This window comes from Nelumbo lutea, chromosome 2 (assembly GCF_056320005.1).
Source record: "Nelumbo lutea isolate HS-2025 chromosome 2, American lotus-T2T, whole genome shotgun sequence".
Lineage (NCBI taxonomy): Eukaryota > Viridiplantae > Streptophyta > Magnoliopsida > Proteales > Nelumbonaceae > Nelumbo > Nelumbo lutea.
In genome coordinates this window covers 57,303,916-57,330,920 of record NC_142685.1, presented here as the reverse complement: position 1 = coordinate 57,330,920, position 27,005 = coordinate 57,303,916, and the positions used below count along the sequence as shown (strand labels likewise).

At 36.3% G+C, this 27,005-nt stretch overlaps 2 protein-coding genes and 1 pseudogene across 10 annotated transcripts; all 3 read right to left on the bottom strand.

The window, feature by feature from the left end:
- Positions 1–1,632: 1,632 nt before the first annotated feature.
- On the bottom strand, positions 1,633–6,273 carry LOC148870908 (pentatricopeptide repeat-containing protein At2g29760, chloroplastic pseudogene; annotated as a pseudogene). Of its 8 annotated transcripts, XR_016106819.1 has the most exons (8): positions 6,027–6,273; positions 5,324–5,445; positions 5,107–5,180; positions 4,929–4,954; positions 4,816–4,853; positions 4,689–4,730; positions 4,390–4,492; positions 1,633–4,241 (listed from the first exon to the last, which is right to left on the bottom strand). The product of XR_016106819.1 is annotated as a pentatricopeptide repeat-containing protein At2g29760, chloroplastic pseudogene, transcript variant X6 (transcript). The 8 variants fall into 8 exon arrangements; XR_016106816.1 differs by having other exon boundaries at positions 1,633–4,495; XR_016106814.1 differs by having other exon boundaries at positions 1,633–4,492.
- Positions 6,274–12,143: 5,870 nt separating this feature from the next.
- Positions 12,144–15,361, bottom strand: LOC148870907 (S-adenosylmethionine synthase 1-like). Its single transcript, XM_088967538.1, has 2 exons — positions 15,151–15,361; positions 12,144–13,715 (listed from the first exon to the last, which is right to left on the bottom strand). The coding sequence occupies exon 2, from the start codon at positions 13,711–13,713 to the stop codon at positions 12,538–12,540; it is 1,176 nt and encodes a 391-aa protein (XP_088823664.1). The 5' UTR covers positions 13,714–13,715; positions 15,151–15,361; the 3' UTR covers positions 12,144–12,537.
- A 4,022-nt stretch (positions 15,362–19,383) lies between these two features.
- Positions 19,384–24,784, bottom strand: LOC148870906 (translation initiation factor). The gene is made up of 6 exons (XM_088972106.1): positions 24,311–24,784; positions 24,089–24,186; positions 21,661–21,732; positions 21,418–21,542; positions 19,932–20,004; positions 19,384–19,713 (listed from the first exon to the last, which is right to left on the bottom strand). Exons 1-6 carry the CDS (start codon positions 24,621–24,623, stop codon positions 19,609–19,611), a joined length of 786 nt encoding a protein of 261 aa, XP_088828232.1. The 5' UTR covers positions 24,624–24,784; the 3' UTR covers positions 19,384–19,608.
- Between the last annotated feature and the right edge of the window lie 2,221 nt (positions 24,785–27,005).

The following is a 27,005-nucleotide window of genomic DNA, read 5'->3' as shown; positions in this document are numbered from 1 at the left end:
CGACCCCTCTGAACCGGTTTTGAAAAAAAAATAAAACATAAAACCTCTGAACCTTGGCACAAACTATGCTTGAACAATGATAGAAATCTAGAAATAAGGTGGAATTGCAGAAATTTGTATACTAAATCCAGATAAGTTTTGATCTGGATGGTGATAATGTCAGCTCAATGAGTAATTAATACAAGTCTCCCATGAGCTATAGTGTTTATTTGTTCTGATCTTGAACTGCAAATAATTTATTAATTTCATTCTTCCATTCTATGTCCTTGTTTGTCAAATTTTAGTATTATAATCTTCTTTCGCACTTGGTGATCAATCAAAAATAGAATGCCTGTTTGGCAGTTAGAACACAGTTTATCAGGTCATGGTTTTCATTTTTTTTTTCTTTAAACAAAGTTATGTAAGTTGAAGATGAAAAGGCACTTCTATTGATATAAATTTTATTTAGATACAACAGAAAAATTTTTCGTGATGTGCATAGAAGACCATCAACAACACTTATAATAATTAAAAAAAAAAAAAGATCTGTAAACCAAAAACGACGTCATGGGTCAAAGTAGTTAGAAATGATTTAAGCGTCCATAATTTAACAATAAACATGGCATTAAAGAGAAAGGAATGGCGAAACAGGATTCATGCAGCTGACCCCATATAGTTGGTATAAGGCTTGGATGATGATCACCATATTTCAAATGAAAATATTTGAGCTTTTATTTCTGCCATTTTTACAAAAAAAAATGAAAAAAAAAACTTATTTATACCCCCTCAAATTTGTTTTGATGTAAATGCCAAAGAAAATTAAGCTTTCACTGAAAGGGGGCAAAACATGATACATTTCAGTCTCAAAAACTTTCTGCCTATTTGACATTGAAAGAAAGGTGCCTAAGCTTGACCAAAGCAATTTGGTTCAAGTGGCTGAACTGAATAACTTATTGTCTTGTCCTTCAGTGGATAAAACAATTAAATGACTAAATATTAGGGAGTATAATAATCAACCCAACTTCAGCTTCTAGCCAGTAAGAGCTCATAACCTGTAACTTATTCACTAAAAGACAAAGCAATAAGCCATTCAGTACAGCCAAAGCAGCTGTTATCAAATGGCCCATAAGATTGAGCGTATTATTAAATTTGTTTTGTGGAGTACTTCTCTTTAGCAACTATTTTTTGGTATCTACCCTTCGGTGCTGAGTTTTCTCACTATTACATTGCATTTCTTGGCCTCCTTGAAGTGCTGACTAAACAAGTTTATTTATACAACCCTTGGATACCTTGTTTCCCAAAAAAAGCGTAAAAAAAAAAAAAAAAAAAAAACAAAAACTCTTAACTATGGTACTCACCTTGTCTGGTGGGTGAGGTGCCCAAAGAGTTGCATAGGTTCATCATTTACAGGTTTATGTAGCCAACCCATATAGTTGGGATAAGGAATGGATGATGATGAGGAGGAAGATATCAGAGTGGTTAAAGGTCCAATGCATATGTGATACTGTGTTTGGGATCCACCTCTACAAATAGAAAAGAAGAATGTTCGCTATGGGATGTGTGGCATGCAGTGCATTTGTAAGGCATATGTGTGTGTGTGTATTGTTGTTATTAACATAGAGCTATAAATTTGTATGTTTTTAGTGAGGACTGTAATCCACCAACATGAAATCCTTGGGATTGTTTTGATAAATAAATAAATAATTGGATGAACCAAGTATAACCAAAATGGCAACCCCAGGCCCAAGTAAAGTATTTACCTCAGTCCTTTGAGGTGGATCCATCCTTCCAACCCAAGAGAAAAAACATTCAAATTCAATGCTTCTTTGCAGACCGTGTGTGTCTTTGTTTCTATTCCAAATGGCGAGGATGATTCTCAAATACCTTGTTTGATATTCCACTGATTCCTTTCATCCCTAACCTAAACATGAACACTCACCCTTTCTGAAATGATGAAACCTATTCCTATCTCTAATGATTATTTTGCGATTAAAGACCTTTGAGATTGACTTTGCAGCAGAATGACAATCACCACAAACACGAAGATTTGTCATGACTCTTATGGCAGTCCCTGGAGCAGCCTTCAAGATCCCATAAGCAATGGCCAATTTCTCACTATGATAGAAGATGGCATGTTCCTTATCTTCATTATCGATGTCAAATAACACTTGAGCTCCATCAGGTTCATACCCTGCCCCTTTTAGTCTTCTGGTGATCTCTTCCAGTGTCAAGTATATCTCTTGGGTGTCAGGGTGTGATGTGTCTCCAGCCAAAAATTGGTGCATCTCACCTCGCAGCTCAATCAAACTCACACCAGGCGTCTTCCGCACTCCATGTGCTCTCATCAATTTTCTCACTCTTTCTACATCAGGCCATCTCTTCTGTGCAGCATAAATGTTGGAGAGGAGGACATAACGACCTGAATCATTTGGGTCCATATCGGTTAAAATCTTTGCCACATTCTCACCCATATGAACTTCATCATGCATTTTACATGCACCAAGTAGGGCCCCCCAAACACCTGCATCAGGTTTGATGGGCATGTTTTGAATAAAGCTCTCTGCCTCGTATAAGAGGCCTGCACGACCAAGAATGTCAACCATGCACCCATAATGTTCAGACCTTGGTTGGATGTCATACACCTGCTTCATTGCATTGAAGAATGTTTGACCCTCTTTGACTAGACCAGCATAACTACAGGCACATAGAACACCAAGGAATGTTATCTCATTTGGTCTTATTCCGGCAACCTGCATTCTGGAGAAGAACAAAAGAGCACTCTTAGCAAGACCATTCATGGCAAATCCAACAATCATGGCACTCCAGGCCAAAACGGACTTCCTAAACATTTCATCAAATACTTTTAGAGCTTTCCTTGGAGCCCCACACTTGCAGTACATATCCATTAGAGCTATCTCAACCTCTTCACCCTTTATATTCTGTTTCTCTATGCAAGAGTGAGTAATCTCTCCATGATCAAGAGCACCAATAAAACCACAGACAGTCAACACACTTGCAAGAGTGATCTGATCTGGCTTTACACCTGAAATTTGCATTTCCCTAAAGAACTCCAAGGCTTTCACAAATTTCTTGTTCTGAGCATATCCAACAATCATACTGTTCCATGAAACCAAATCCCTTTCGGGAGTTGCCTTGAAGTGCTGATTAGCAGAATCCATGTCCCTTGCCACTATAAACCCATTAAGCATTGCATTCCAAGATGTTGTATCCCTACATGGCATCTGATTGAAAAGTAAAGATGCACGTTCAACCTCCCCAATTCGAACAAGACCATCAACCATAGAGGTCCACGAGATAACCGTTTTCACAGACATTCTACAGAACAATTTTCCTGCAGAAACCAAGTCTCCAAGTTTTGCATACATATCAAGTAGACTATTTTCAAGATTTACACTCATCTGCATGTCCTTCTTTATTATATATAAATGAATTGATTTTCCAAGATGCAGATCCCCTAATTTGGAACAAGCAGAGAGAAGAGCAAGAAGTGTAACTGCACTGGGTTTAACTCCACTAGAACACATCTCACCAAATGCAATTAATGCATCACTAGGGCAACCATATTGAGAAAAGTTGCCAATAACAATATTCCATGAGACTAGATCTGGTTTACTGATTCCATTGAACAATTTGAAGATAGCTTCTGTGAATCCAAAGTTCTCATACATGTGCATAAGGGAATTTGAGACAAAAATATCCAAGTCATGCCCAAACTTAATGATGGAACTGTGGATGGCTTCACCATTTGTGGAGTGGGTAACCCTTGATAAGGCTTTGATCACAAAGGGAAATGTGTACTTATTGGGAAATAACCCAGAACGGAGCATGTGAATGTAAACAGAGATGGCTTCTTTAGGATTAAAGCTCCAAGCATAACATCTGATCATGGTATTGAACATGAACACATTGGGCATATCTATCTGACTGAAAATCAATCGAGCATAACCCAGGTTCCCAGAAGTGGGGCTTGCACAAAAGGATAGAAGGGTGCTGAGAAAGATGGTTTCAGTGGAAAGGCCATTTGTAATAATTTGGCAATGAAACTTCATCAATTCTTTCATGTCTGAACAATGTTCCATCAGGAATTCATGCGGACGTCTTAGTTTGAGTAGTTTTGTGATGGAAGTCAGTCTCATTGTTGCTTTTAGGTATCAAGCAACAAGAAGAGCAAGTTATAATTGCTCAAAGTGATGCAGCCCTTTATCTGGCTTCCCAGATACATTTTGTGCTTACTTTTGGCACTGCAGAAAAGTTTTGATGTTTGAACTTCATTACTGAAAAACTGCATAAGATCATGATTCTGCATCTTCTTTTTCTACAAAGGGATGTAGAGAAGATTTGTTTGGAAAAGAAAGCTGGATCAAGTTGAGAAAACTACACTGTACACACCGCACAAAAATATATTCTTCAGGTGCAAATTGAACTGTTGAGTATGCATTGCTTCCGAAAGCAAGCTAGAAAGCATGTCTTCAGTGCAATGAATAAGAATAACCTGCTGAAAAATGAAAAGTTAGATACAAGTTTTGCTTGATAACCAAGTTCAATGAAGCAAAGACATATAGAGGTCTTGTTGTCATACAACAATATTTTCCCAGACAAAAGAACTTAAGATAATAAGAGATGAGGGAGAAAAGAAATGGAAATTATGAACGTTACAAAACATCACAGTAATACTGGTTACAAGTTACCTTGAGACACTCATTATCCAACTCCTTTAGAAGTTTCTGTATCTGAAAATATAGGGAGACATTCAATGAAAACTGATCAGATAAAGAGTATCTAAGAAGTAGATTAATAATCTAATGGTGCAATTACCTGATACCAGTTGCTCAACACCATACAGAAAAGAAGTTCTGGACCAACAAAAGTAGATGTAACTTGTCTATGGATAGGAGAAAAGCAAGTATTAATAGAACATTAGCAATTACCTGCACTGTCCCAGCGGCAACAAAGCCTGTAAAAGAAATAATAACTATTGTGGCTCAGTTCATTTTGCAAAAAGAAAATTACGGAGATAGGGCAAGCACATAAGCATGATTGAGAAGGTAATGACAGAGAGTTTATAGACGTAAATATATAAAATAAGAGTAAAAATAATGATCTTACAGATGGTCCATATCTAGGAATATCAACATTTAGAGGAGCAAACTTTGAATCTTCAATTAATTCTTCCAGAACTCCTGCACCATGATATAACAAGGAAAATTACAATCTTTCAAAGAAAAAGCATAAAGAACTTTGCAGAAAAGAACTGTTAAGTAATTCACTCAGAGGGAACCTGTGCAATATGTTACAACACAAAGAAATACAAAAGAGTACATACGGAGAATTGAAGAACCCCATCAAGTTCCATGGTGTTGTAATGTAATAGCTCTAAGCTCTTGTCAGCTGGACTTCTGGTAAGATTCTAATGACTTTCCAATGCCATTGCCAGAGAAGAGAATACTAGCAATTGAGAAGATAAGAAAGTCTCAAATAATAACTTGGAAAGAGGAGAAAGATAATTTCACTTTGTATATTCCTGCATTTTGAAGCTCAAAAGCATAGAGGAACATTTATAGGTAATTATAATACACCCCCCCCCTCCCCTCCCTAATAGTAGTTTATGGCGGACCCCTATTTATACAGTTTAAGTGTCTATGCAATATGAATTACCAAGACCACAATTCCCTTCAAGGAACAACACAAGATAAGACTGCAAAAACTGGATGCAACATGAGCAAACATTTTTTTTTTGCTCTCACTCCATACAATTCCCCGAATACCCACAGTTCTTTTCTATCTATACATTAAGACAATTTCTTATATCAAAGCAATACAAAAATGAGTAACATTTTTCCTGAAAGAAGCTAGCTTCCCTCCTGTTGATACAAGTTATCTTAAAACACCTTACTATCAAATTAATTCGCCATCATAAAGCAAACAAATTCAAGAGTAGAGGCATTGGAAATGCCTCGCATCAGAAATATACATCGTGTCCACAAAGTAATGAGAAATGATGGATGATTTAAGAAATGAAAACACACCATCATAAGATGCTCTGGACATTACTGACAAAATAGTCGCCCTTCGCGAGACTACAGACGGGCATGTGGGATTTGAAGGTGAAGAGAAACAACGATTAGCAAAAGGCTAAGGCAGGAGATTGACTGTGTATATTCTTCTTCTTTTTGGTAATCAACTGTGTATTTTCTTCAAGGACAAGTGAACAAGCCCGCCCTCTCAGTCTCCGTCTCAGATAAAACTGGAAATGGAATGTTACCAAACACTCCCTGTATTTTTCTGACAAAAACTTAAACACCCCAGTATTCTCTAAATGTTTTATTGAATAACCTCCCCCCTATTTTAACCTCTGCATAAATCTCCTTTCATATTTCAAATGAACAGACAAACGCACCCTTCTATTTATTTATTTATTGTTCCAAAGGGCTAGAAAAATGGGGTGGCCCATCCCCAAACCCATAAACCCCCAACCAATTTGGTTTATTCGGTTAAAAAACTGAATCGATAAATAGAATTTTTAAAAACCGAACCAAAACTGAATTATTAAAGAGCCAAGAACCCAAAATCAAAACTTTTTATTCAACTTTTTGTTATGTCGGCTAAAACCAAATTTCATTAATACTATACTAATACAAATAATATATAATATTATATATATATAAATATATATATATATATATTATATTAGTGAAATAATATATTATAGTATATGTATATATATATATAATAAATTTTGGTTAATTCTATTTTTTCAATGAACCAAAGTTTTAATCATGAACGCCGAAATTGAAATTTTCAGTTTGGTTTTTAACTGAACAATGCTCACCCTACAACCAACCACTCCTTTTGTTGATTTGTGTTAATTAATATAAAAAATTGTTGGTGTTTACTTAATAAACATTTTGTACAATCAAAAGTCAGGACAAAATCTGTTTTAAACATTTTTTAACAGCTCAATGCCACTAGTAGTATTCGATGTTATTACTCATTTAGGCATGCTAAACAGTAAAAAGAATGCTCTTGAAAATGAATGATAAATGATTCTCACATAAATTGAGAGAAACATTTATATGATAAACATCCCAACCAAATAATAAATTCAACATTTTTATTTTATTAAATGCCTACATGGTGCTGAGTGGCATCATTTCTCTGAAAAACACTATCGACATTAAACGTAAATCATTTAAAAACCTTTCATAATTAAAGAACCTTATTAGAATAAAGTTTTATCAAAATCTATCTATCTATCTATACTATATATAAAAGTGTGAATGCAGTGTATAACTTTTTTTGGACTAAAATTATCCTATCTTTCTTTGTTTGAGAAAGAGTATAAAAGTCATTTTATTATAGTTTTAATACCCATTTTAGTGACTAATATAATGACCATATTTGTGTATTTAATCCATCTCTAATTATAAAGATTGAAAATGTAACTTCAATTATTACTTTCCACCTCATTTAATCCCTTCTCATTAAGTCTTATCTCAATGTTCATCATCATAGCCACTACAACACCATTTGCCCTCTTCTTACAACACTCTCATCTCTATAAATCTCTTTCAAATCTCAAATTGTTTGCTTCATTAGTGATTTGGTGTATCTCTGATTTTAATATAAGATCGGTATTTAGTCTCTCATCTCTTGCATCGATTTTTCAATTTCTTTAATGGAGTTACAATTTTTTTTGCTATTACAACTTAAAAAGAATCACAAAAATGAAAAAAACTCAAAATCAAAATAAAAAAGAAATTAAAAACCCTAACTAATTTTGGCCATCCGGTAAAAATTGAACAAGATTATGAGATTTGATTTTTTTTTATTTTTTATTTTCTAAATTCTATTTTAAAAATAAATAAATTAGATTTGGTTTAAAAGCAATCCAAGAACAATTAATCGGGTCAAACAAATGAGTTAGTGGTTCTCTGACCATTTCAACATTTTTTTTTTGTAAAATAATGGTTCAGGGCCAAAATGGAACTAGTGACTTGACTGATTCTCGAGCCAAAATGGTATGACCGTTCAGTTTGGTATGATTTTTAAAACAATGACCAAAATACTCATTTTTTAATTTAGTCCCTATTTAATATAATGGCTTAAATTGTAAATTGAATTACTACTTTTTGCCTCATTTCCTCTATTTAAATCTTACATTTTTTTGATAAATGAACAAAAGGGAAAAGATAAAATACTACAAAAAGAAGAATCTAGCCAAATAGGTAGGCATGTTAATAATACTTGAAACTTCATAATTCAATCTAATTATCACATATTTGGATGATGTGTTTTTGTAATCAAATTTGAATTTTGTAATATGCATTTGATTAATAATAAAAAATGAAATAAAAATACATAAAATTTTGGATGTATCATTATTATTATTATTAGAATACCCTTATTCAATACCCTCTCATTAACTCACTAACTCCCATTAACATTCATTAAATTATATTATTGACTAGAATACCCTTATTTTTTATTTTGGTCCCTCTCCAATTATGAGAATAATTTGAACTATTACATTTATCCTCTTTCAATTCTCTCTCATTAGGCTGCATTTGGAAACAATGCAAATATGTAGAGTGTAAAACAGTCCATATAAATTGCAAAGTTGGGTTAGTTTTGCACTAACAATTTTACCTTCTTATCAAACAAACTTTTAGCTGTAATGGATGCAAACACAAGTTCCTATAAAGAATATGCTTTTTGTTATCAAAAGCCCACTTGAATGCAAATATACTTCTTTTTTATTGATGTACTTTTATATCTTATTATCAATGTAAATATGCATTGGTTTGTTATTTGCTAATGCATAAATGTAATGTTGCCAAACACAGGCAAAAGTGAACCAGAGTGCAAATTTACCTTGAATCGGGACTTACACTCCATTTGCATCGTTTCCAAACACAACCTTAAGTCTTATATTTAGGGTATTAACTCTCATTTTTTTCATAGAATCCTATATTAATTAACTATATTAAGATTGTGTTTGGTTGCAGTGCAACTTTATTTGCACTAATACAAATGCATGGGAGTGCAAAATGTAAAAAATGCAAATTCTTGTTCAATTTTGCTTTGTATTTTACTTTATTCTGCTTCACGTCTTAATTTACTTCATTTGTACTGCAATCAAACAAAATAAGCTAAAATTTGAAACAAAAACATGTTAGATTTACACTCAAATCATTTGCACTGCCATGGTTTTGCATCAGTGCAAATTTATTTGCATTGCAACCAAATGCAGCCTAAAGAAAAATAAATATGACAAATAAAATTTGTTTTTAAAAATAACATACAAATTTAAAACTAACCTAGATATGGAGTTGTTTTCCGGTTTGGTGGTGAGTCAACAATTCAACCTATTGGGGCAAATGTCCCAACCCTTTTAATGTCATAATTAAATAATAATAATAATAATAATAATAATAATAATAACTAAAAAAGATGAAAACACACAAAAGTATAAAAATATGAAAAATGTAGAAAATATTTGGACACATATCTAATATTGTATATTTCATCATATTAAACAAAAATAAATGTGACAAATAAAAATAATTTTTATAGACATAAAAATATAAAAAATTATAAAAAATTTTAGAAACATATTATTTACTATCACCATTATCATAAAAAATTGTCACATGTGCACACTTACTAGTGGCAATTCCCTTTATTTAAGTGGATTTCAAAATACCATATGTTGTGTGACACGTACTATTTAAATGGATGGCCAATGGAGGAGAATTGGCAATTGCCATCCAATGGTGTGAAGGAGTGGGCTTTGGAACATGGCACCTAAAGCACTTATTAAATGAAATCAAGGTTTTTAAACCCGACTCGGACAACAAACTGGTCAAGGGTCTGGTTCCCGGGTCAAATGGTATAATCATTCGATATCGAATGGTTGAACAGTTCTGACCAAAAATAAAAAAAAATTTAAAAAAATGATCAAAACTATTGAACGCTTCAAACAGTTCAACTACCCGAGTCAACGGTTTGCTAACCAAATCAACATTTTTTGGCAAAAATCAGGTTTTGGACAAAAATGGAACCGGTCACCTGACCGATTCCTAATTTTTCTAATCCAACCATCCAGTCCGGTCCGGTTTTGAAAACCATGAATGAAATACTAAGTGTTTAGCAAGACTGAATTTCCAGATAAAATGGATACTAAGGTTGTTCATAAGAAGGCCCAACCCGATCAAACCGACCCAATCCGAGTTGGTCGGGTTTTCATTAGCACGGGTCGACTTTGGGTTGTGCAAATTCCTAAACCGATGATTCGGGTCAGTTTTGGTTTTCATACAAGAAAACCGAAACCAACCCGAACCGAACCGAACCGACTTAGTTCTTAGTTCAAACATGAAGTTCCAAAGCCCATTAGGCCACCTAATTTTTGAATGGTTGCAAGAAACTTTGGATTAGTGAATAGTGATTAATGAACAACTTTTGTGATTAACTTTTCATTTAAATTTTATCATAAGAGATGGCTGAAATGATGTTTAATTTATGATTGTTTTTAAAATTAGCAAGATTTTATCACAGGGATGAACTTAGAACTGAAACCGACCCAAACCGACTTAACCTGGCACAAACCAATCAGGTCGGTTTTACTTAACACCGGGTCGGTTTCGATTTCTATGTTAGGTAACCCGACCAGGTCGAGTCAGTTGGAAAAACTACAGTAAACCAACCCAACCCGACCCGTGAACAGTACTAATGGATAGTAGGGGGGATATGATTTCCATAGCCAAATAGCCTTGCAAATGGGAATCCAGCCCGACATGGTTTTTTGTATAATATGGGGAGTTAGTCTTAACATATTGTAGAAAGGCTTTCAATTCATAAGCACATTACTTCGAATTCATCCGCTGGTACAGAAAATTGATCAATATTAATCTGCCATACCAGCCTGTTTTCCCATTTCGAAATTAAAGTGACTTTTTTAAATGATGTGGCACAGAAAATTTTCTGTACGTACCAAGGGGACAGACGATGTAAACTCCATTACTTCTATATGAATTTAACTTCTGGAAGTTAGAGCCGCTAATTCCTCGTATCAATTTTTCTATGGCGTTGCAGTATGGGAGCAGTACCAGTATGGAACTGTTCATATATATTGATCCTTCATATGGGTCTCCGGAACTGATCAACACAACAACTTTGACTTATGCGAATGGCTTCGTATTGACAGGTTTTCTGGTGAAGCTTATCCCATCTTTAATTATGCTGATTAGAGGTATAATAACAATGTAGTTTGTATGGAAGATGTGAAATATGGTTTTCTTTGAGAGCAAATCAGCAAACCTTTCACCTCACAGTCACATTCTTGCATCTAAGGGTGTCAATGGACCACTTTTAGATTGGATCCCATCCAGTTCAAAATCATTTTGGACGGACCAATAAGATATATTGGATTGGATTAATCCATTCCAAAATATTTATTAGATAGGATTGGACCTGGTCCGTCCGTAATAAATTTATATTGGATTGGGTTGGGTTAAGTCAATATCTGGTCCATTGATATAAGATAAGAATATATTGTCAATGGACTGGGTTTGGGTTGAAACCAATCTAAATCAAAATAAATTTGAACAGATTGGACGGTCTAGACATTAAATTGGACTGGTCCAAATTGGTCCAAAACAGTCATTGGACTGGATTGGACCTGGTCCATTTATAACGGACTCACATTGGACTGCATTGGGTTGGACCAAATCCAGTCCAATTGACACCCCTACTTGCATCAATCAATGAATTCTATATCAGTCTAGTGATGGTACAGTCCACTAGTTCTTCAAACAGATACTGCTCCCCCTTCCTTAAATATGGTTATCAGAGATGACATTGGTACTTTTATGGTGGGGAGAGCCTTCAGTATTCAATTGTTCTTCACCTGAAGAAGATGATTCTTTAGCATTTTGGACTGTCAAAGATCTCTTTTGACCTTTTCCTCTTACATTGTGCAACATACGTCTAGTTCTTGTAAAATTGTAATAGGATGGTCCGTGGAGTATCCCATTATGCTTTATCTCACAATGACTCCATGACCTGGTCTCACACTGAGCAAGATGTAATGATGTTGATGAATGGAATTCTTTGCCTTGTAGCTTCGAAAAAAAAAACGATAACCATATAAAAGACATCTTTCATGATTTCATTCTTCAACAGCATCCCCGTGGGGGAGACAGAGGCATGCAATTTTATGTACTGAAAATTTATCAATGGTAGAGTTTGTTTTTGAAAAACCCCAGCAACAACTAACGTGTTGTTGGCAGAAAAGCCTACATCCCAAAGTGAGGAAAACAAAGACAAGAGATGGGTGAAATGGATTCTATAACCCCTAATCTACTACTGCTTAATTGCAAGCTAGGACTTGTCTTCTATCTTGCTGCTCTTCTTTTTCAGTTTCTATGAACTAGATGGTTGAAGTTGAACATTAATCCGATAGCACAAGTTAACTTGTGGATGCTTTATCTTTTTCCCTCAGAGGAGAGGAGTAGCCAAACCATAAAAAACAGTACTGGCTCAAGCTTTATCATACTTGAGAGGTTTGACAGTCTCCCATGTGAAATCTGGGTCATCACGGCCAAAATGCCCATAGGCTGCAGTCTTCTGGTACCTGAAGTTACCTCCTCTTTTGAGGTCTAGGTTAACCGCAATCATTCCTGGTCTGAAATCAAAGTTTTCCTTGATAAGAGCCAAGATGTCCTTGTCTGGAATCTTCCCAGTCTGGTATGTGTCTACGAACACAGACAATGGCTCTGGCACACCAATTGCATAAGAAACTTGCACAATGCAGCGACGAGCAAGCCCTGATGCCACTACACTCTTGGCAGCCTGTCTAACAATGTAAGCACCACTACGGTCCACCTTGGTTGGATCCTTGCCAGAGAAAGCACCTCCACCGTGAGCACCCCATCCACCATAGGTGTCAATGATGATCTTCCTGCCAGTGAGCCCTGCATCACCATGGGGGCCACCAATGACAAAGCGACCTGAAGGGTTGAGGTGGAATATGGTATTCTCATCAAGGTACTGGGATGGGATAACTGGCTTGATCACATGGTCCTTCAGCTCCTTTGCAATCTGATCGTTGGTTACAGTCTCATCATGTTGAGTAGAGATGAGTAGAGTGTGGACCCTGATAGGAACCATGGAACCACCATCATTTCTGTACTCCATAGTCACTTGGGTCTTGCCATCAGGCCTCAGCCATGGGCAAGTTCCGTTCTTCCTCACCTCAGTGAGCCTGGCGCCAAGCTTGGTGGCAAGGACGTGGGTGAGAGGCATCAACTCCGGGGTTTCATCTGTTGCATAGCCGAACATGTGACCTTGGTCACCAGCTCCAATTTCCTCAGGCTTCTTTGTGAGGTGACCATGAACACCCTGGGCAATGTCAGGGCTCTGCTGTTCGATGTTAACAAGAACTTTGCATTTGTCAGCATCGAGACCTACATCAGATGACACAAATCCAATGCCTCTGCAGGTGTCACGGACAATCTTCTCGTAATTGACAGTGGCCTTTGTGGTGATCTCACCAAAGACCATAACCATGTTGGTCTTGGTGCAGGTTTCACAGGCAACCTTGCTTTCAGGGTCTTGTTCTAGGCAGGCATCAAGGATGGCATCGGAGACTTGGTCGCACAGCTTGTCAGAGTGGCCCTCATTGACGGATTCGGATGTGAACAGGAAGGTGTCCATTTCTGCATTAGAACAGATGTTAGATCTTCTGCAGTACATTAGAAAGGTATGAAAAAGTATTAATAAAATAAATACTATCCATTAGAAGAGGAAAAAAGAGATATAGATGACAGAACATGTGTAGAGCACTCAATGTATTTTCTGCACTAAATAAGGACATGAAATCCCAACATAGAAAGCCTAACAAAATAAATACCATCTATTTGCAGATTACATTTTTCTAACTTTTCCAATTGGATAGAAGAATCATATTTGCCCAGTTTGGATTGAAAGAGATACCATTATTGATTTGAGATACCACTTTGATTGTGGTCAAACTAAAGATTCTATTGATGCCAAAATAACATAGGATTAACCATTTATTAACTTTCGACAAATGGTTTATTTGTTTTATTCTATGATTATCCCCTCCACAAAATCTAATCCCGATCTCTAGTTCTAGAAGGGCATCTATTCAGCCACTGAGAAAAAATATTGGAGAGCTAATTCCTAGGGATAGAGCAGTATGAAGTGACATTAAATTAAATTTCCCATGAAAATCTCCATGTTTAGACCTATTGAACTACCAACACTGTTAAATGGTTCGTTGTTTGATTGATTCCAAATTATGTTCAGTTCCACTTTATTAACCTGCACTTGAAGAAACGCATTGGGAGAATCCGATTCATAAAGCTTCCGGAATGGAAAGGCTAATTTTTCTCCAAATGAGCTCAAAGAATTTGGACCTTACCCAGAGCAATAAAGGATTAAAGACGATCTTACTTACTATTTATCCACGGTACACGAGCGACGATTGGTAACAGATTAATCTAATAAAATTTATGACAAATGCACATTGTTATGATATACATTCTTTTAGACCGATGACAGTAGGTTCTGTAACTGTAAGTAAATGAAAAAAAAAAATCTGGAATTCAAACAGGAAAGACCCTAGATCTGATCTGCGAAACTGATTACATCTGAAGAATTAAACAACTGCTGTGACTGTGAGGAACTAAGGAACATCTGAAGAAGCAAAAAACACGAATGGATAAATACAATTAAAACATAGATTTATGAAACGATCCGGAGAAAAAAGAATTCAGACGTAATTAAAATGGCAGAGAAGCGACTATATTCTTGTCAGTAGTTAAATAGTATGGAGAATACAACTAAAATCATTTGGAAACGAAAAAGAATTCTTCGAGTCATAGCATCCAATCAAACAAGCAAGCTAAGTAAACAATGAAAACAATAACAACAAACCAATGAGATCCAACCCGATCATCAACTATCAGATCAAAACATTACAGACTGAAACTTACGAACAAATGCAATAAGAATTGAACAATTTTCATATTCAAATCCATCCGAAACATATAACGAAATCCACACTTGTTCGGATGATGATCAGGAGAGAAGAAAAGAGAGAAAGAGAGAGACCACTGTAGCACGTACCTCTGTTTTTGTCTATTGACAGTGAAGAAATTGGAGATTGAAGAAGAAAGAAAAGGAAAGAAGGAAGGGAGCTGCGGAGAGAACGAGAAAGTCGAGAGGGAGGAATATGCTTATAGGAGGCCGAAGAAGAAGGTGGTGGACTGGTGGGCTGGGCTCTGAACTGAGACCCAATCTCGTCAGACTCGCTCCGTAGTCCGTCCCCCCTCCCGTCCTTTCCGAGACAAGCTTCTCACTGCTCACTGCTCACCTCCACCTCAACGCCACGTCATCTAATGTGCCCCCATCGCTTTGTTGGCTTGGCGTGATTGTATCTCAGCTATGTTACAATGAGGGCGTCCTCATCGTAGCAGCACTACGCCACTTCTATTTACTCACTCATCATGGGTCGTCCTATCTATTGGAGTGTCTTGGACGTGGTGGGCCCAGGATGTGTGGTTGCGATCTAACGTCTATAACTTGCCGCCTATTGCATTTTTACCACTTACGCATTACTTAGGTGATGCTCACTACCGTTTTCGTTTATTGACGTTGTCATGTAGGCCTCGTATCTTAGCATTTTAAAGTGAACTTTGGTTTATATGCATGCCAGCTATTTATTTTTTGAAGTCGTGTTACTTAGGTGATGCTCACTGTTACCCATTATTTAGGTGATGCTCACGCTGAAGTCGTGTCACTAAGCGCTCAATTGTTATAGACGGTTGCAATTATTGCATTTCTCGGTTTTATCAACAAATATAATACAAATATTTATTTAATAAAGTAAATGGTGCTAAACATGTTTATTGATGGTGCCACTTATGTGTCATTTCATCATTTTCTCTTGTTTCGTGCATACATTGAAAACGTAAAAAGTGAACTTTGGTCTATGTGCATATTATCGTTATAGAAATTTTTTTAAACTTCTACAAACGACGACGTATTTATTCACTGTTAGGCTGAAATAGTGTCTAATGGCGCCCAGTTGTCATAAACGGTTGCAATTTGTATTTCTCGATTTTACCAACATATAAAATACAAATGTTAATTCAATAAACATAAACAGTACCAAACACATATATAATAAGAGTAGTTGGGCCCCATCGGAAAATAATCTTATAGATTTTTAAAATTTAACCGAGTCAACTATGTTGTAGAGCATGTGCATCACGTTTAAAAAATGGCATGTTTATTCTTAAGGCTGCGTTTGTTTTTGTTGTAGTGTAAAACTCCATTTTTGGTCTATATTTTGTTGGTGTTTGTTTTGAATGTAGTTTTATGTTAAAAATCGATGTAAATTAATTTCATTCATGGTAGAGTTTTGCATTGTTAATCGATATAAAGACAACATCAATAAAATCAATGTATTATTTACATTCTTTTCACTTTACAACAGTTCACTCATTTAAACCAATCGGTGTCGATGTGCTTTTGCATCATCAAATATTTACACCGAAAACAAATCAACCTAGAGATTTTAGTATTACTTGTAATATCTCACTCTATCACCGGATTCATTTGATTTATTTTGTAGATGTAGATTTTTAAATTTTAATTGAGTTCAACTACAACGTAAAACAACATCTGTAATAAAAAAATAAAAAAAAGTAATCACATTAAAAATGTTAAAATCTATGATGCGGGAAAGACATCATACCGGAAAGGCTTTGACCAATCACAGTCCCCATGAATTTTTGTGAAAACCCACTTAATTGGTTCCTAGTTTTATGATGCTGGTTGATTGGTTGTAAGTTTTTTTGGTATCATGTTTTTCCAGCATCATAATCGAACTCTATCATTTGTAATATCTCATTTTATCACCAATTTACTTTTTTTTTTTTTACTTCACATGCAGTTTTTTTACCATAAATGTCTTTCTAATTCTATTATCGCCATGATATAACATTGATTTAATGTTTTTAATTTCTATTCTTATTTTTAGTATTTCACTAGGGCTGTCAATAGACTGGATATTGGTCCAATCCGATCCAGTCCACTATGATTCCATTACAGATGGACTAGGTCCAATCCAATCTAATGAATATTTTGGACCAATCCAATTTCATGTCTGAACTATTCAATCTGTTCAAATTGATTTCAATTTAGATTGGGTCCAGCACAAACATGGTCCATTGAAACCTGTACTCTTATATTTTGTCTAACTCAGTCCAATTTAAATCCATTATGAATGGATTAGGTCCAACCCAATCCACTAAATTTTTCGGACCATTAAGTCTGCACTGGTTCAATTTAATGTTTTATTCGTCCATGCAACCCATCCAAATTAGTTTTGATTTAGATGGGATCCAACCCAAATCCAGTCCGTTGGCACCCCCATTTCTACAACATCATTTTTGGCTCTCAAAGGTCAAAGCCTTTTTAAGTATCTCTCATGATGTAGGGTTCAGATCTGGTGTGAACATAAATTTGTAATATGGGACACATAAGCAATCACAAGTGAACATGTCAATATCCCCTACACATGGGACTCACAAGTGACACACCACATATAAAGCACACTTGCACATTTGCTAGTTAACTAGAAAAGACTAGCATGGTGTTTGGAAGCATAAGTGCTTTTTAGGACTGATTTTCAAGAAAAAACGTTCATGCTTTCAAGACTCATTTTTCACAAAAAAAAAAAAAAAACGCTTCTGTCATGTAGGCAGTGAGCAATACTATGCTGTTTTGTAAGGTGATTTTCATCATCGTTTTTTATATATGTGCTGACAGGTAAGCACCATATAGGATATACATCGGTCAACCGCTAGAGGAAATGGTTCACCGATCATGCATCGGTGGGGTCCTGATTTTCGAGGCATGCCCAATTTTTTAATAATCGGCTGAACTAAACAATGAGACACATGGGCATTTGTTGAAATGCTTATGTGGATTTGACGTGGCACCATTTTTTTTTTTGAAAAACGGCTGCAGTTCCAAACATTCCCTATAAAAGGTGTGATCAATGAAACCCTCGAAGCTGTGCTATTAAAGAGTTAACATTTCCACCCCACATCACATCTTTGCCGTGTATTGAGAACATCTCCCGATGATAGTTTCAGAACCGACAATGTCATCATCGGGAGATGTTCCCAATACACAGCGGAGATGTACAGTAGGCCATTATAGAGCAGAGATGTGAACCATCAATGCCGTGTGATAAATATATAATATGTTTAAATCTTGGCAAATTTTATAAAAATTATTGCAACATAATTACTAATCATTTTGTGGCAAGATATATAATTCTTGGCCCACAACGCTAGACATCCCCTTGATCAGTGGCCATCTTCCCTTGTAAAGGCTAGGAGTATAAATGTAAATATGTAGAGTGTAAAACCTTGTATTTTATATTATTTTATATATATTTTTACTATATACAAAAGAGTTGACATTTCCTATTTCCTATAGCCATGATTTTTTATTAAGTGAAAGTTTTTACAAACAACCAAACTATATTTCAAGACAAAGATTTCATTTTCCGAGTGACATAAGGTTCTCCCAAAGAACAAGAAATCCCTTCATAAATTTTTGGGTGTAGTGTGTTTGGGATGTTGCACTCTCAACCTATCAAGGGTTAGGTTCCATATCATGAACCCTAGTCCTAATCTGACCAAGTTATCTGATCAATTCCAGCATCTCCATGCTATTGAGGCGTACTCAAGTATGGTGTGGTTGATGAATCTGCACCACGGTTGGATGGATGAATCCAAGCTTTAGCAATAAACTATTATTTAGAGTTGAACCCTCAAATCAAGGGTCAAAATTTCACATGAACCAATCCGACCAATATTTATCATATCGATATGTCACTGATTCTTTAAATAAGATTTTTTGGGCTTCTGACCGGTCTCAGGGGTAGGCAGGCAGAGACGGGATCTGTTCCTTACAAATGGGCATCTCCACCGCCGTGCATTGGAAACATCTCTCGTGAATAATAATGGATAAGTCAGGCGTAAGACTGACCCCTAACCAAACAAACATAATTGATGTATTGATGCATCGAAGTTTGAACCATGCCTCAAACAAATATATAATTGGTGTTGTGTTGTGTTAGTGGACACTTAATTCACCAAATTTCCACTCTACCGAATACCTACTTAGTGTGACTAGTGAAGAGCCACATGTATTGAACAAATGGGAAAATATTGATTAGGGTTTTATACAGCTTGCAAAAGACATTGGTGGTCGCATTGACAGGAAGCTGTCTGCAAGTTTTGTCATTATATAGTAAATATAGTTGGGGGTTATATGCACTTGCAGAAAATCTTGAATTTATTTGCACCGATTCAAATTATGATACATAGTTACAATGTCTCACATGCTAGTGATGAATTCCATAACAAAATCATTGCAAAAAAACCTACATCATATGAATTGCTGATCATTCTTTTACTCCTCGTTGCTTATATGAGGACTGTTTTATAGTAAGCATAAAATAATTTCATTAAAGAATTGCAAATACAGTAGAAAAAGAAAAGGTCAATAACTTAGGCCAAGTTGAAGTCCAAGTGCAGCATGGATAAGAAACAGAGTCATTATCCCACTACCCAAGATCCCATGAACATTCCGTAGTCCAGGATTCCCCTACAAAAAAAAATATTTAAAACCAGGCACGAGTATAGTGAGACAAAAGAAGCATATTAATTCAATTTTATTTTATATGTGGGATCTATCAAGGAAAACCATAGTATCATTACTTGAATTCATTGAAATCTCCTAGACCCATCCTGGGCAGTGGAGATCAGCTTAACACCAAGTAATAATCAGTATATCAAAGCAAGCAAGCTCTATATCTCATTTACCTCAAATAGTGCAGGCAAAATGGTCTGGATTGTCAAGAGAGCAAGGCCAATGAAACCTGTAACAGCATGAGGACTGCAAGTAGAGATATTAGTTAAATACACTCTAACTGTTAAGAGAGAAAATTTACCTTCCTATTCATTTTATCTTTGTTTTCCCTTGTCCATCAAACTAATGAAAACGATTCTCTTTTAGATTTTCTTCTCTTTTTCTTTTTCATTTTTCATTTTCTTTTCTCTCTCGAGTGACTTCTGGTCACTCTGCTTTGTACTTTGCTTTTTTAGTTCTAATAAATTTATTTTTCTTACCCCCCCCCCCAAAAAAAAATGAAAAAGAAAAGGCATTGCATTTGATAGAATTTGTCTTATTTGGAAGCTTGTGGTTTATATAAGGAAAAGGTTGGGTTGGTTGGTATATTCCCAAAGGAGACCAAACATTTTTCTTTTGGAAAGGTGCTCTTTTGAGTCATCATATATAGAGGTAGCCAAGAGAGATGTATTTAGTAGAATGTGCTTTTTGCCCAACGCTTCTGGCTTTGAGATGTGCTCCCTAGTGTATAAGAGAGGAAAGAAAGAGTGGATGTACAAAGCTTCAGGACTAGACATGAGTAATATCACAAAACCTTTCACATTTTCTCCATTCTCATTCATAGTAAAGAACTGAATCGTTTTGTCTTCCAATATATTTTCCTTAGTTGAGGTTTAAATTAGGGGTGCTTATGGCCAGGCCTAGTATAAGTGGGCCTCATGTAGGCCCTGACCTGGCCTGGTCCTCACCCTAGCCTCCGCTCTACATAGGCCTGGGTACCCAAGCTTTCTGGGAAAAACTTTGGCTGTTGGGGGCCAACAGCCTATGCTGCTGAGAGTGTTTCTGGGAATGCCACGTTACCATGATAGTGGGTAAATTAGTAACTGTCTCCTATTTTATTTTGACCAAAATGAAAGACATGGGCGTGAATAAGTGAAGGTGCCCACCCCAAAAATTCTCTCAATATGCTGTTGACCACCAACAGCCAAGGTTATCTCGGCTTTCTTGGACTATAAAATAATTCCAAGCTGGGATAGGCCTGGATCAAAAATCTAGGCTCAGACCTGAAAATTTGTGGGATGGATGGGCCAGGCCTTTCTATTGTGCTAAGAATGATCACTTGTTTAAACCAATGGATTTCCAAGAGTACTGATGTGGGAGGAGATTCACTCCAATAATGGTGAATAACATAGGTATTAAATAAGAGTGCGGATCTGCTCCTCACTGAGTGCACCTCACAGCCCCATCCCACCGTGTATTGGAAGCATCTCCTGTACTTGTGTGTTATTATAGGGAGATGTTCCCAATACAGGATGGGACGGGACTGTGAGATCCATGTGAGATGCTCTCTGTGAGGAGCAGATCTTGATTCATTAAATAAAGTCCAATCCCAGGATGTTGTGATTCAAGATGACCTAAACTATTTATTGGCATCACAGAAATCCAATTTTGGGGGACTACCTCTCAAAGATGGGTCTATCAGAGGTTAGGAGAGATGTGATTCCACCAGTTGCACCCAGAGCAAAGAAGAAGAACATTCCAGCCAGTAGCTTTGGATGCAAGTCTTTTGCCATGGCCTTCTCCTCCTGAAATGATAAAAGAGAAACAGATATTATGGACAGTAAAATAAGTGAGGTGCATAATCCTTTCTTAACCGGTCAAATGCTTTAATTGAGATCACAAGTTTCAGTAAAAAAAGCTTACCACATCATCTGAGAATCGAATTCGGAAACCCAAATATGTTCCATAACCACCCATTGCGAAGAGCACAACTGCCTGCAATATTAGAAGAGAAAGAAGGTATTAGAGTTGTCAATGAGTACCCGATCCTGATCTACCTGGCTCCAGGATAATCTAGGTTCAAGGTTTTGGATTAGATCAACAATACACCCAGCTTCAGGTCCATGCATAGAGCAGACTAGGAACCTCTTTAGTCTTATTTTTTAGGGCTGTCAGTGGAGTCCTGAAGTCCAAGATCTAAATCTGATAATCTTATTAGGATTTAATGCATTTGAGATTTGAGCCCAGTTAAATTCTATAAATATGTATATATATTATAAATGTAAATATGCATAATTATGCACTAGATAATAATAGGGTAAATTTCTTAAACTACACTTATGATTTAGTTACTATTTGACTATTCTAATGTTACCCTTAACCGTTTTTTACAATTGACTAGCTCTATCCTCACCGAACCGTTGACACCACATGAAGTTTAAAATTTTTTAAAACCCAATATCACCCTCTTCCCCTTCCTCCTCCGACCTCTTTCTCTCTTCCCTCCATCTTTCCCTTTCTTCCGGTTCTCCTTCTTCTTCAAACTTGCCCTCGTTATTTCAGGTTAGGCTTCTGAGACTGAGATCAGAAGCCGATCCTGCTCGGAGACCCAAATTATGGGTGACTTTTCCCCATAGAGAAAGAGAGAGAACTCCCGGAAGTCCGAGAAAAGCAGTGAAAGAACTCCCCGGAACCATTGCTTCGTGAAGAAGATTTCCCGTCATTAATATTCCATTTCTGAATTCAAAAGTATCTTTTATGATTCCCGGCTTTTTCTCATTGCAATTCCCAGATCTGCTACTGGAACACGAAACCCATTCCTTCTATAGAAGCCAATCGATGTAAAGGCTACAGTTCGATCCCAAACCAGCTGCCTGATGCGAAACTCATAGGATGGGTATGCTTCAGAAGAAGCGCCCGAAGGGGTCTCCAATTGAAGAGATGGCTCAACGGGATGTGGTGTCATGGACTACCATGATTGGAGCTTATGTACTGAACGATTATGCAAGAAGCCAAGAAGTGCGATGGCACTTTGTCATCAGATGCAGGTGGAAGGAGTAAGTCCCAATACTGGCTTCGTCTGTCAATTCGACTTCTTTTTCTTAAAAGGCATATGAAAGAAGGCCTGATATTGATAGGGATGCCTTTGCCTAAAGCTTAACTTTTCTCAAAAATTAAAGAAAAAGGAAATTATACTCATTTCTGTGGCTTCTGTATTCCTTCTTTAAGGTTTTAGTTTTTTTCTCTTCCGTTGAGCTTGTGTGGTTCACACCTCCGAGAAACTACCGCAGGAGATCCTTCATACATCTATGTGCCTTAGATTGATGACAATCTGATTTGATGGATTCATTTTTTAATAAAATTCTCAACTCCATTGTATCATCTGAAATCTTCGAAATTGTATACAACCAGACCTCTCCATGCACTCATCCCAGCTTGCAGATTCTATTAGGAGAAGCAATTCTCCACATATGTATATTGGGAGAAGCAATTCTCCACGTGGGATTTAGTTGGTTAGGTGGTTACTCTGTTTGTTGAATCACTTACAGCTGGCATGAGCAACTTGTTATTTATCTATAAATTCTGATCGAATGAAAAACATTATCATTCTTTTTTTTTTCTCTAACAAAATTTAGAGATTCCTCACATTCCGTTTCGTCTAGTAATAGTCTGTGGGAAGAGAATAAAAGTTGCATAACTTGGCTTGATTCAAAACCGTTGACATCGGTGGTGTGTATAAGCTTTGGTAGTTTAAAAATTTTATCCTATATAATTTGTAATTATATGAAGTTTATAATTGATGAAATCATTATTTTGTATTTATATAAATTTATTCTATATCTATAAGTCAAAAATTGATTAGTTTTTTTTTTTTTTGATTTTTTTCTTTATTCCAAAAATGATTAAGCAGATCTGGATTAAATCCAAAAATCTAGAAGTCTGACAAGATCAAAATCTGATCAGAGAAGTGCAATTAAATTTTGGGTCGAATTTGGATGTGGCTGGAACTGATCCGAATCCTACCAATTAATGCCCCAAAGAGTGGCAGCAGTGGATCGAGTTGGGCCGGCCGCTTTGGCCCGGACCATGCACATGGATATTTGGCCCTGATAATTAACATCGTCGGGTTATAGAGATAAGGTGCAATGCTATGACAAAGAGTGGCAGCAATGGATGGAGTTGGGGCAGCCGGCCGGACCAGACGAGACCAGACGCCAAAATGGGTTGGGTCAGGTTGAACTAATTCGGGTTGGAAGGAAGAACAACCCGTGTTTGATTCCCCGGGTCAAAAGCACCAGAGCAACAGAAAAATGAAAGAGAAGAAAGGAGAATTGGAGAATTACTGAATTACCATGTTGCCCGGATGACCCCAGTGGACCAGCCAATCGGGAAGATTCCAGCTCTTAACGAGTTCAATGAAGGGCCCGATCAAAGACCTCACAGTTGCAGCTGCGATTGTCAAAGGGTTCACAAAACCAGAGTTTGAGCTACAATCTCTTAATCCATGGCTATTCATTCTCTCTTAATTCAAACTAGAATTGTTCGTGATTTGGAAAAGAAGCAGAGTTATTACCTCCGGGTAGAGTGCCCAACAATAGAAGGCAAAGCAAGGGAGAGAAGGAGTACAAGAGCGTCTCGCTGCTGTGCTCCTTCGTTATTTCTTCTTCTTGGACCTGCGACTCCACTGCTTCGCAAATTTCCTTCTTCGTCGTTGAGTATGACGGACTCAGAAGCACTCTTCTTGTTGCAATGAACGGGCAAGGCCAGGATGTGGAAGGAATTCTTGAAGGAAATGTGGAATGAGGAAAGTAGGGCAAGCGCGTTGGAGGATGAAGAGTGGCCTGTGCACGCAGACTGAAGGACGGAGCCGCATTAAGCATTGCCATTTTGCTTTTTATCTTCCCTTTCTGTTGTTTGTGATTTAGGGTTTGGAGAGAATTGGTTGCAGAGAGAGAGAGAGGGTGGGAGTTGATGGTTCGGGAGATAAATTGATAAAGGTTTGAAACAGAGAGCAAACAGGGAGGGCGAGAAAGAGGACACGACAGTCCGATGTTAACCTACTTCCACGTGTTCTCAACACGCTCGCTCTTAGGGCTACAAATGGGTCGGACCGGTCAAAAATCCGGTTCCCAAATCCACCCGATTCAGATAACCAATTCGTTTCCCCTAAAAAAGAACTAATTCATTCATAAAATAAACATAAAAGATACAAAATTCTCTTAAACTTAACAATTCGTTCGTAAAGCAATAATACAAAAACACACATAAATATGTAATTGGATCATATCAAATTATAAAAGATCCGAATTGGTCCATTTGGATCAAATTATATACCATTGAAGGTTTTTTTTTCTTTCTTTTCTTTCCTTTTTTTTGTTTTGATTAAAGGAAAATCATTGAAACGAGAGAGTATTCAAATTTAGGGGTGTCAATTGGACTGGATTTGGTCAATCCGATCCAGTCGGATCGGGTCCAATTCAATGAATGTTTTGAACCAATTTGAACCGGTCCAATTCAATGTCTGGACCATCCAATCTTTTCAAATTCATTTTGATTTAAATTGGTTTCAACCTAAACCCAGTCCATTGACATATATATTTTTATCTTATATCAATTGATAAGATATTGGCTTAATCCAATTCAATCCAATATAAATTTGTAATGGATGGATCAGGTCCAATCCAATCTAATAAATATTTTAGACCGGATTAGTCCAATCCAATATGTTTTGTTGGTCTGCCCAATCCATCCAAATTGATTTTGGACCGGATGGGGTCCAATCCAAAACTGGTCCATTGACACTCTCACATTCAACTATATACCATACATGATCTATAATATCCGCTTTTTTTTATTCTTATTCTCTCAATCAAAAAATAAAGGTTAGTTTCTCCTGGATTTATTTGTCCACATTGTTATTTAGGCCAAGTTTGGAAGGAGTACAAATACAAATAGTAGAGTGCAAAACTTTGTATTTTGTATGTATTTTGACTGTATATATTTGTATTTGTATTCCTTTCGAACTGAGCTTAGGTGCTCATTTGGGTGGTCTTTCATGCAGTAGCTTCTGGCCTTATGTGGATTGAGGAAACCTGAAACACTGCAACTTATGTTTGGTAAAAAATTTAGAATGCTGAAATAAGGCTTAGGCCATATTTGGGAGTGTTTATATTAAAAATAAGTGCTTAAAAACAAGTGTTTATTTGAATAATCACTTATTTATATTTGGCATCTAATTTTTTCGAGTGCTTATTTTAAAAAATAAGCATTTATTTCATATTGGACGTTTGGTTCTCTGATAAGCACTTAAATAAGCATTTGTGAATATTTTGTCATTCTTTTTCTTTTTTCAAAATATACCCTTATGAAAGTATTTTATAAAAATACTTTTACAAAAGCGCTTTAATGAAAGTACTTTTATGAAAACACTTTAATAAAAGAAATTTTTATAAAATTCAACTAGGGATAATTAATGGTATTTTAAAATTCAACTAAGGATAATTCTGAAGGAAAAAAAAAAAACTGAAGTAAAAAAGCTGAAAATTTGGGCTTAAAAAATAAGCCATTATTTTTAAAATAAGTACTTATTTCCCAAACACCAATAAATGATTAATGGTGTGGTCCAAACTCAAATAAGCACTTATTTTTAAGCAGTCCCAAACATGGCCTTAGATGAACCACAAAATTAACTTACCTATTGGGATGGCTAATATTTGACCTTGAATATGTTAAAGGGATTAGGGTGATGTTTGGCATTGGTGATGATTGCTCATACCTGATTTTGTGAAAATCAATAAGTACTAAAATCAGTGGTTTTTCAAAAAATCACTCAAATCACTCTTTTTTTGTTATTTGGTATCATTTCCTCCATGTCAGCCGAACCAAACTGGGGAATATACAGTTTTGATATCATTCAGTGATAGGGATGGCATCCTATATACAGTTTTGTTCCTCATACCTTATTTAAGTGCTTATTAGAGAACCAAACGTCCAATATGAAATATTCACAAATGCTTATTTAATTAAATTTGGTTCTCGCCCCTGCCACATAGGATGCCATCCCTCATCCAACAAAAATCGGAATCGCCTAAAAATTGGGGAATCACTGAATGTGGTGGTTCCTTGCCCAAGCGGATTTCAGGGATCGGTTTTTTGCTGATTTCCTAGAAAATGGCATAATCAATCAATCAAACAAGAAAAAAAATCACTGATTCTTCAATTTCTGATGTGGATCCTGATGAGGGCAGATTTGGCCCTCCAGTAAAATT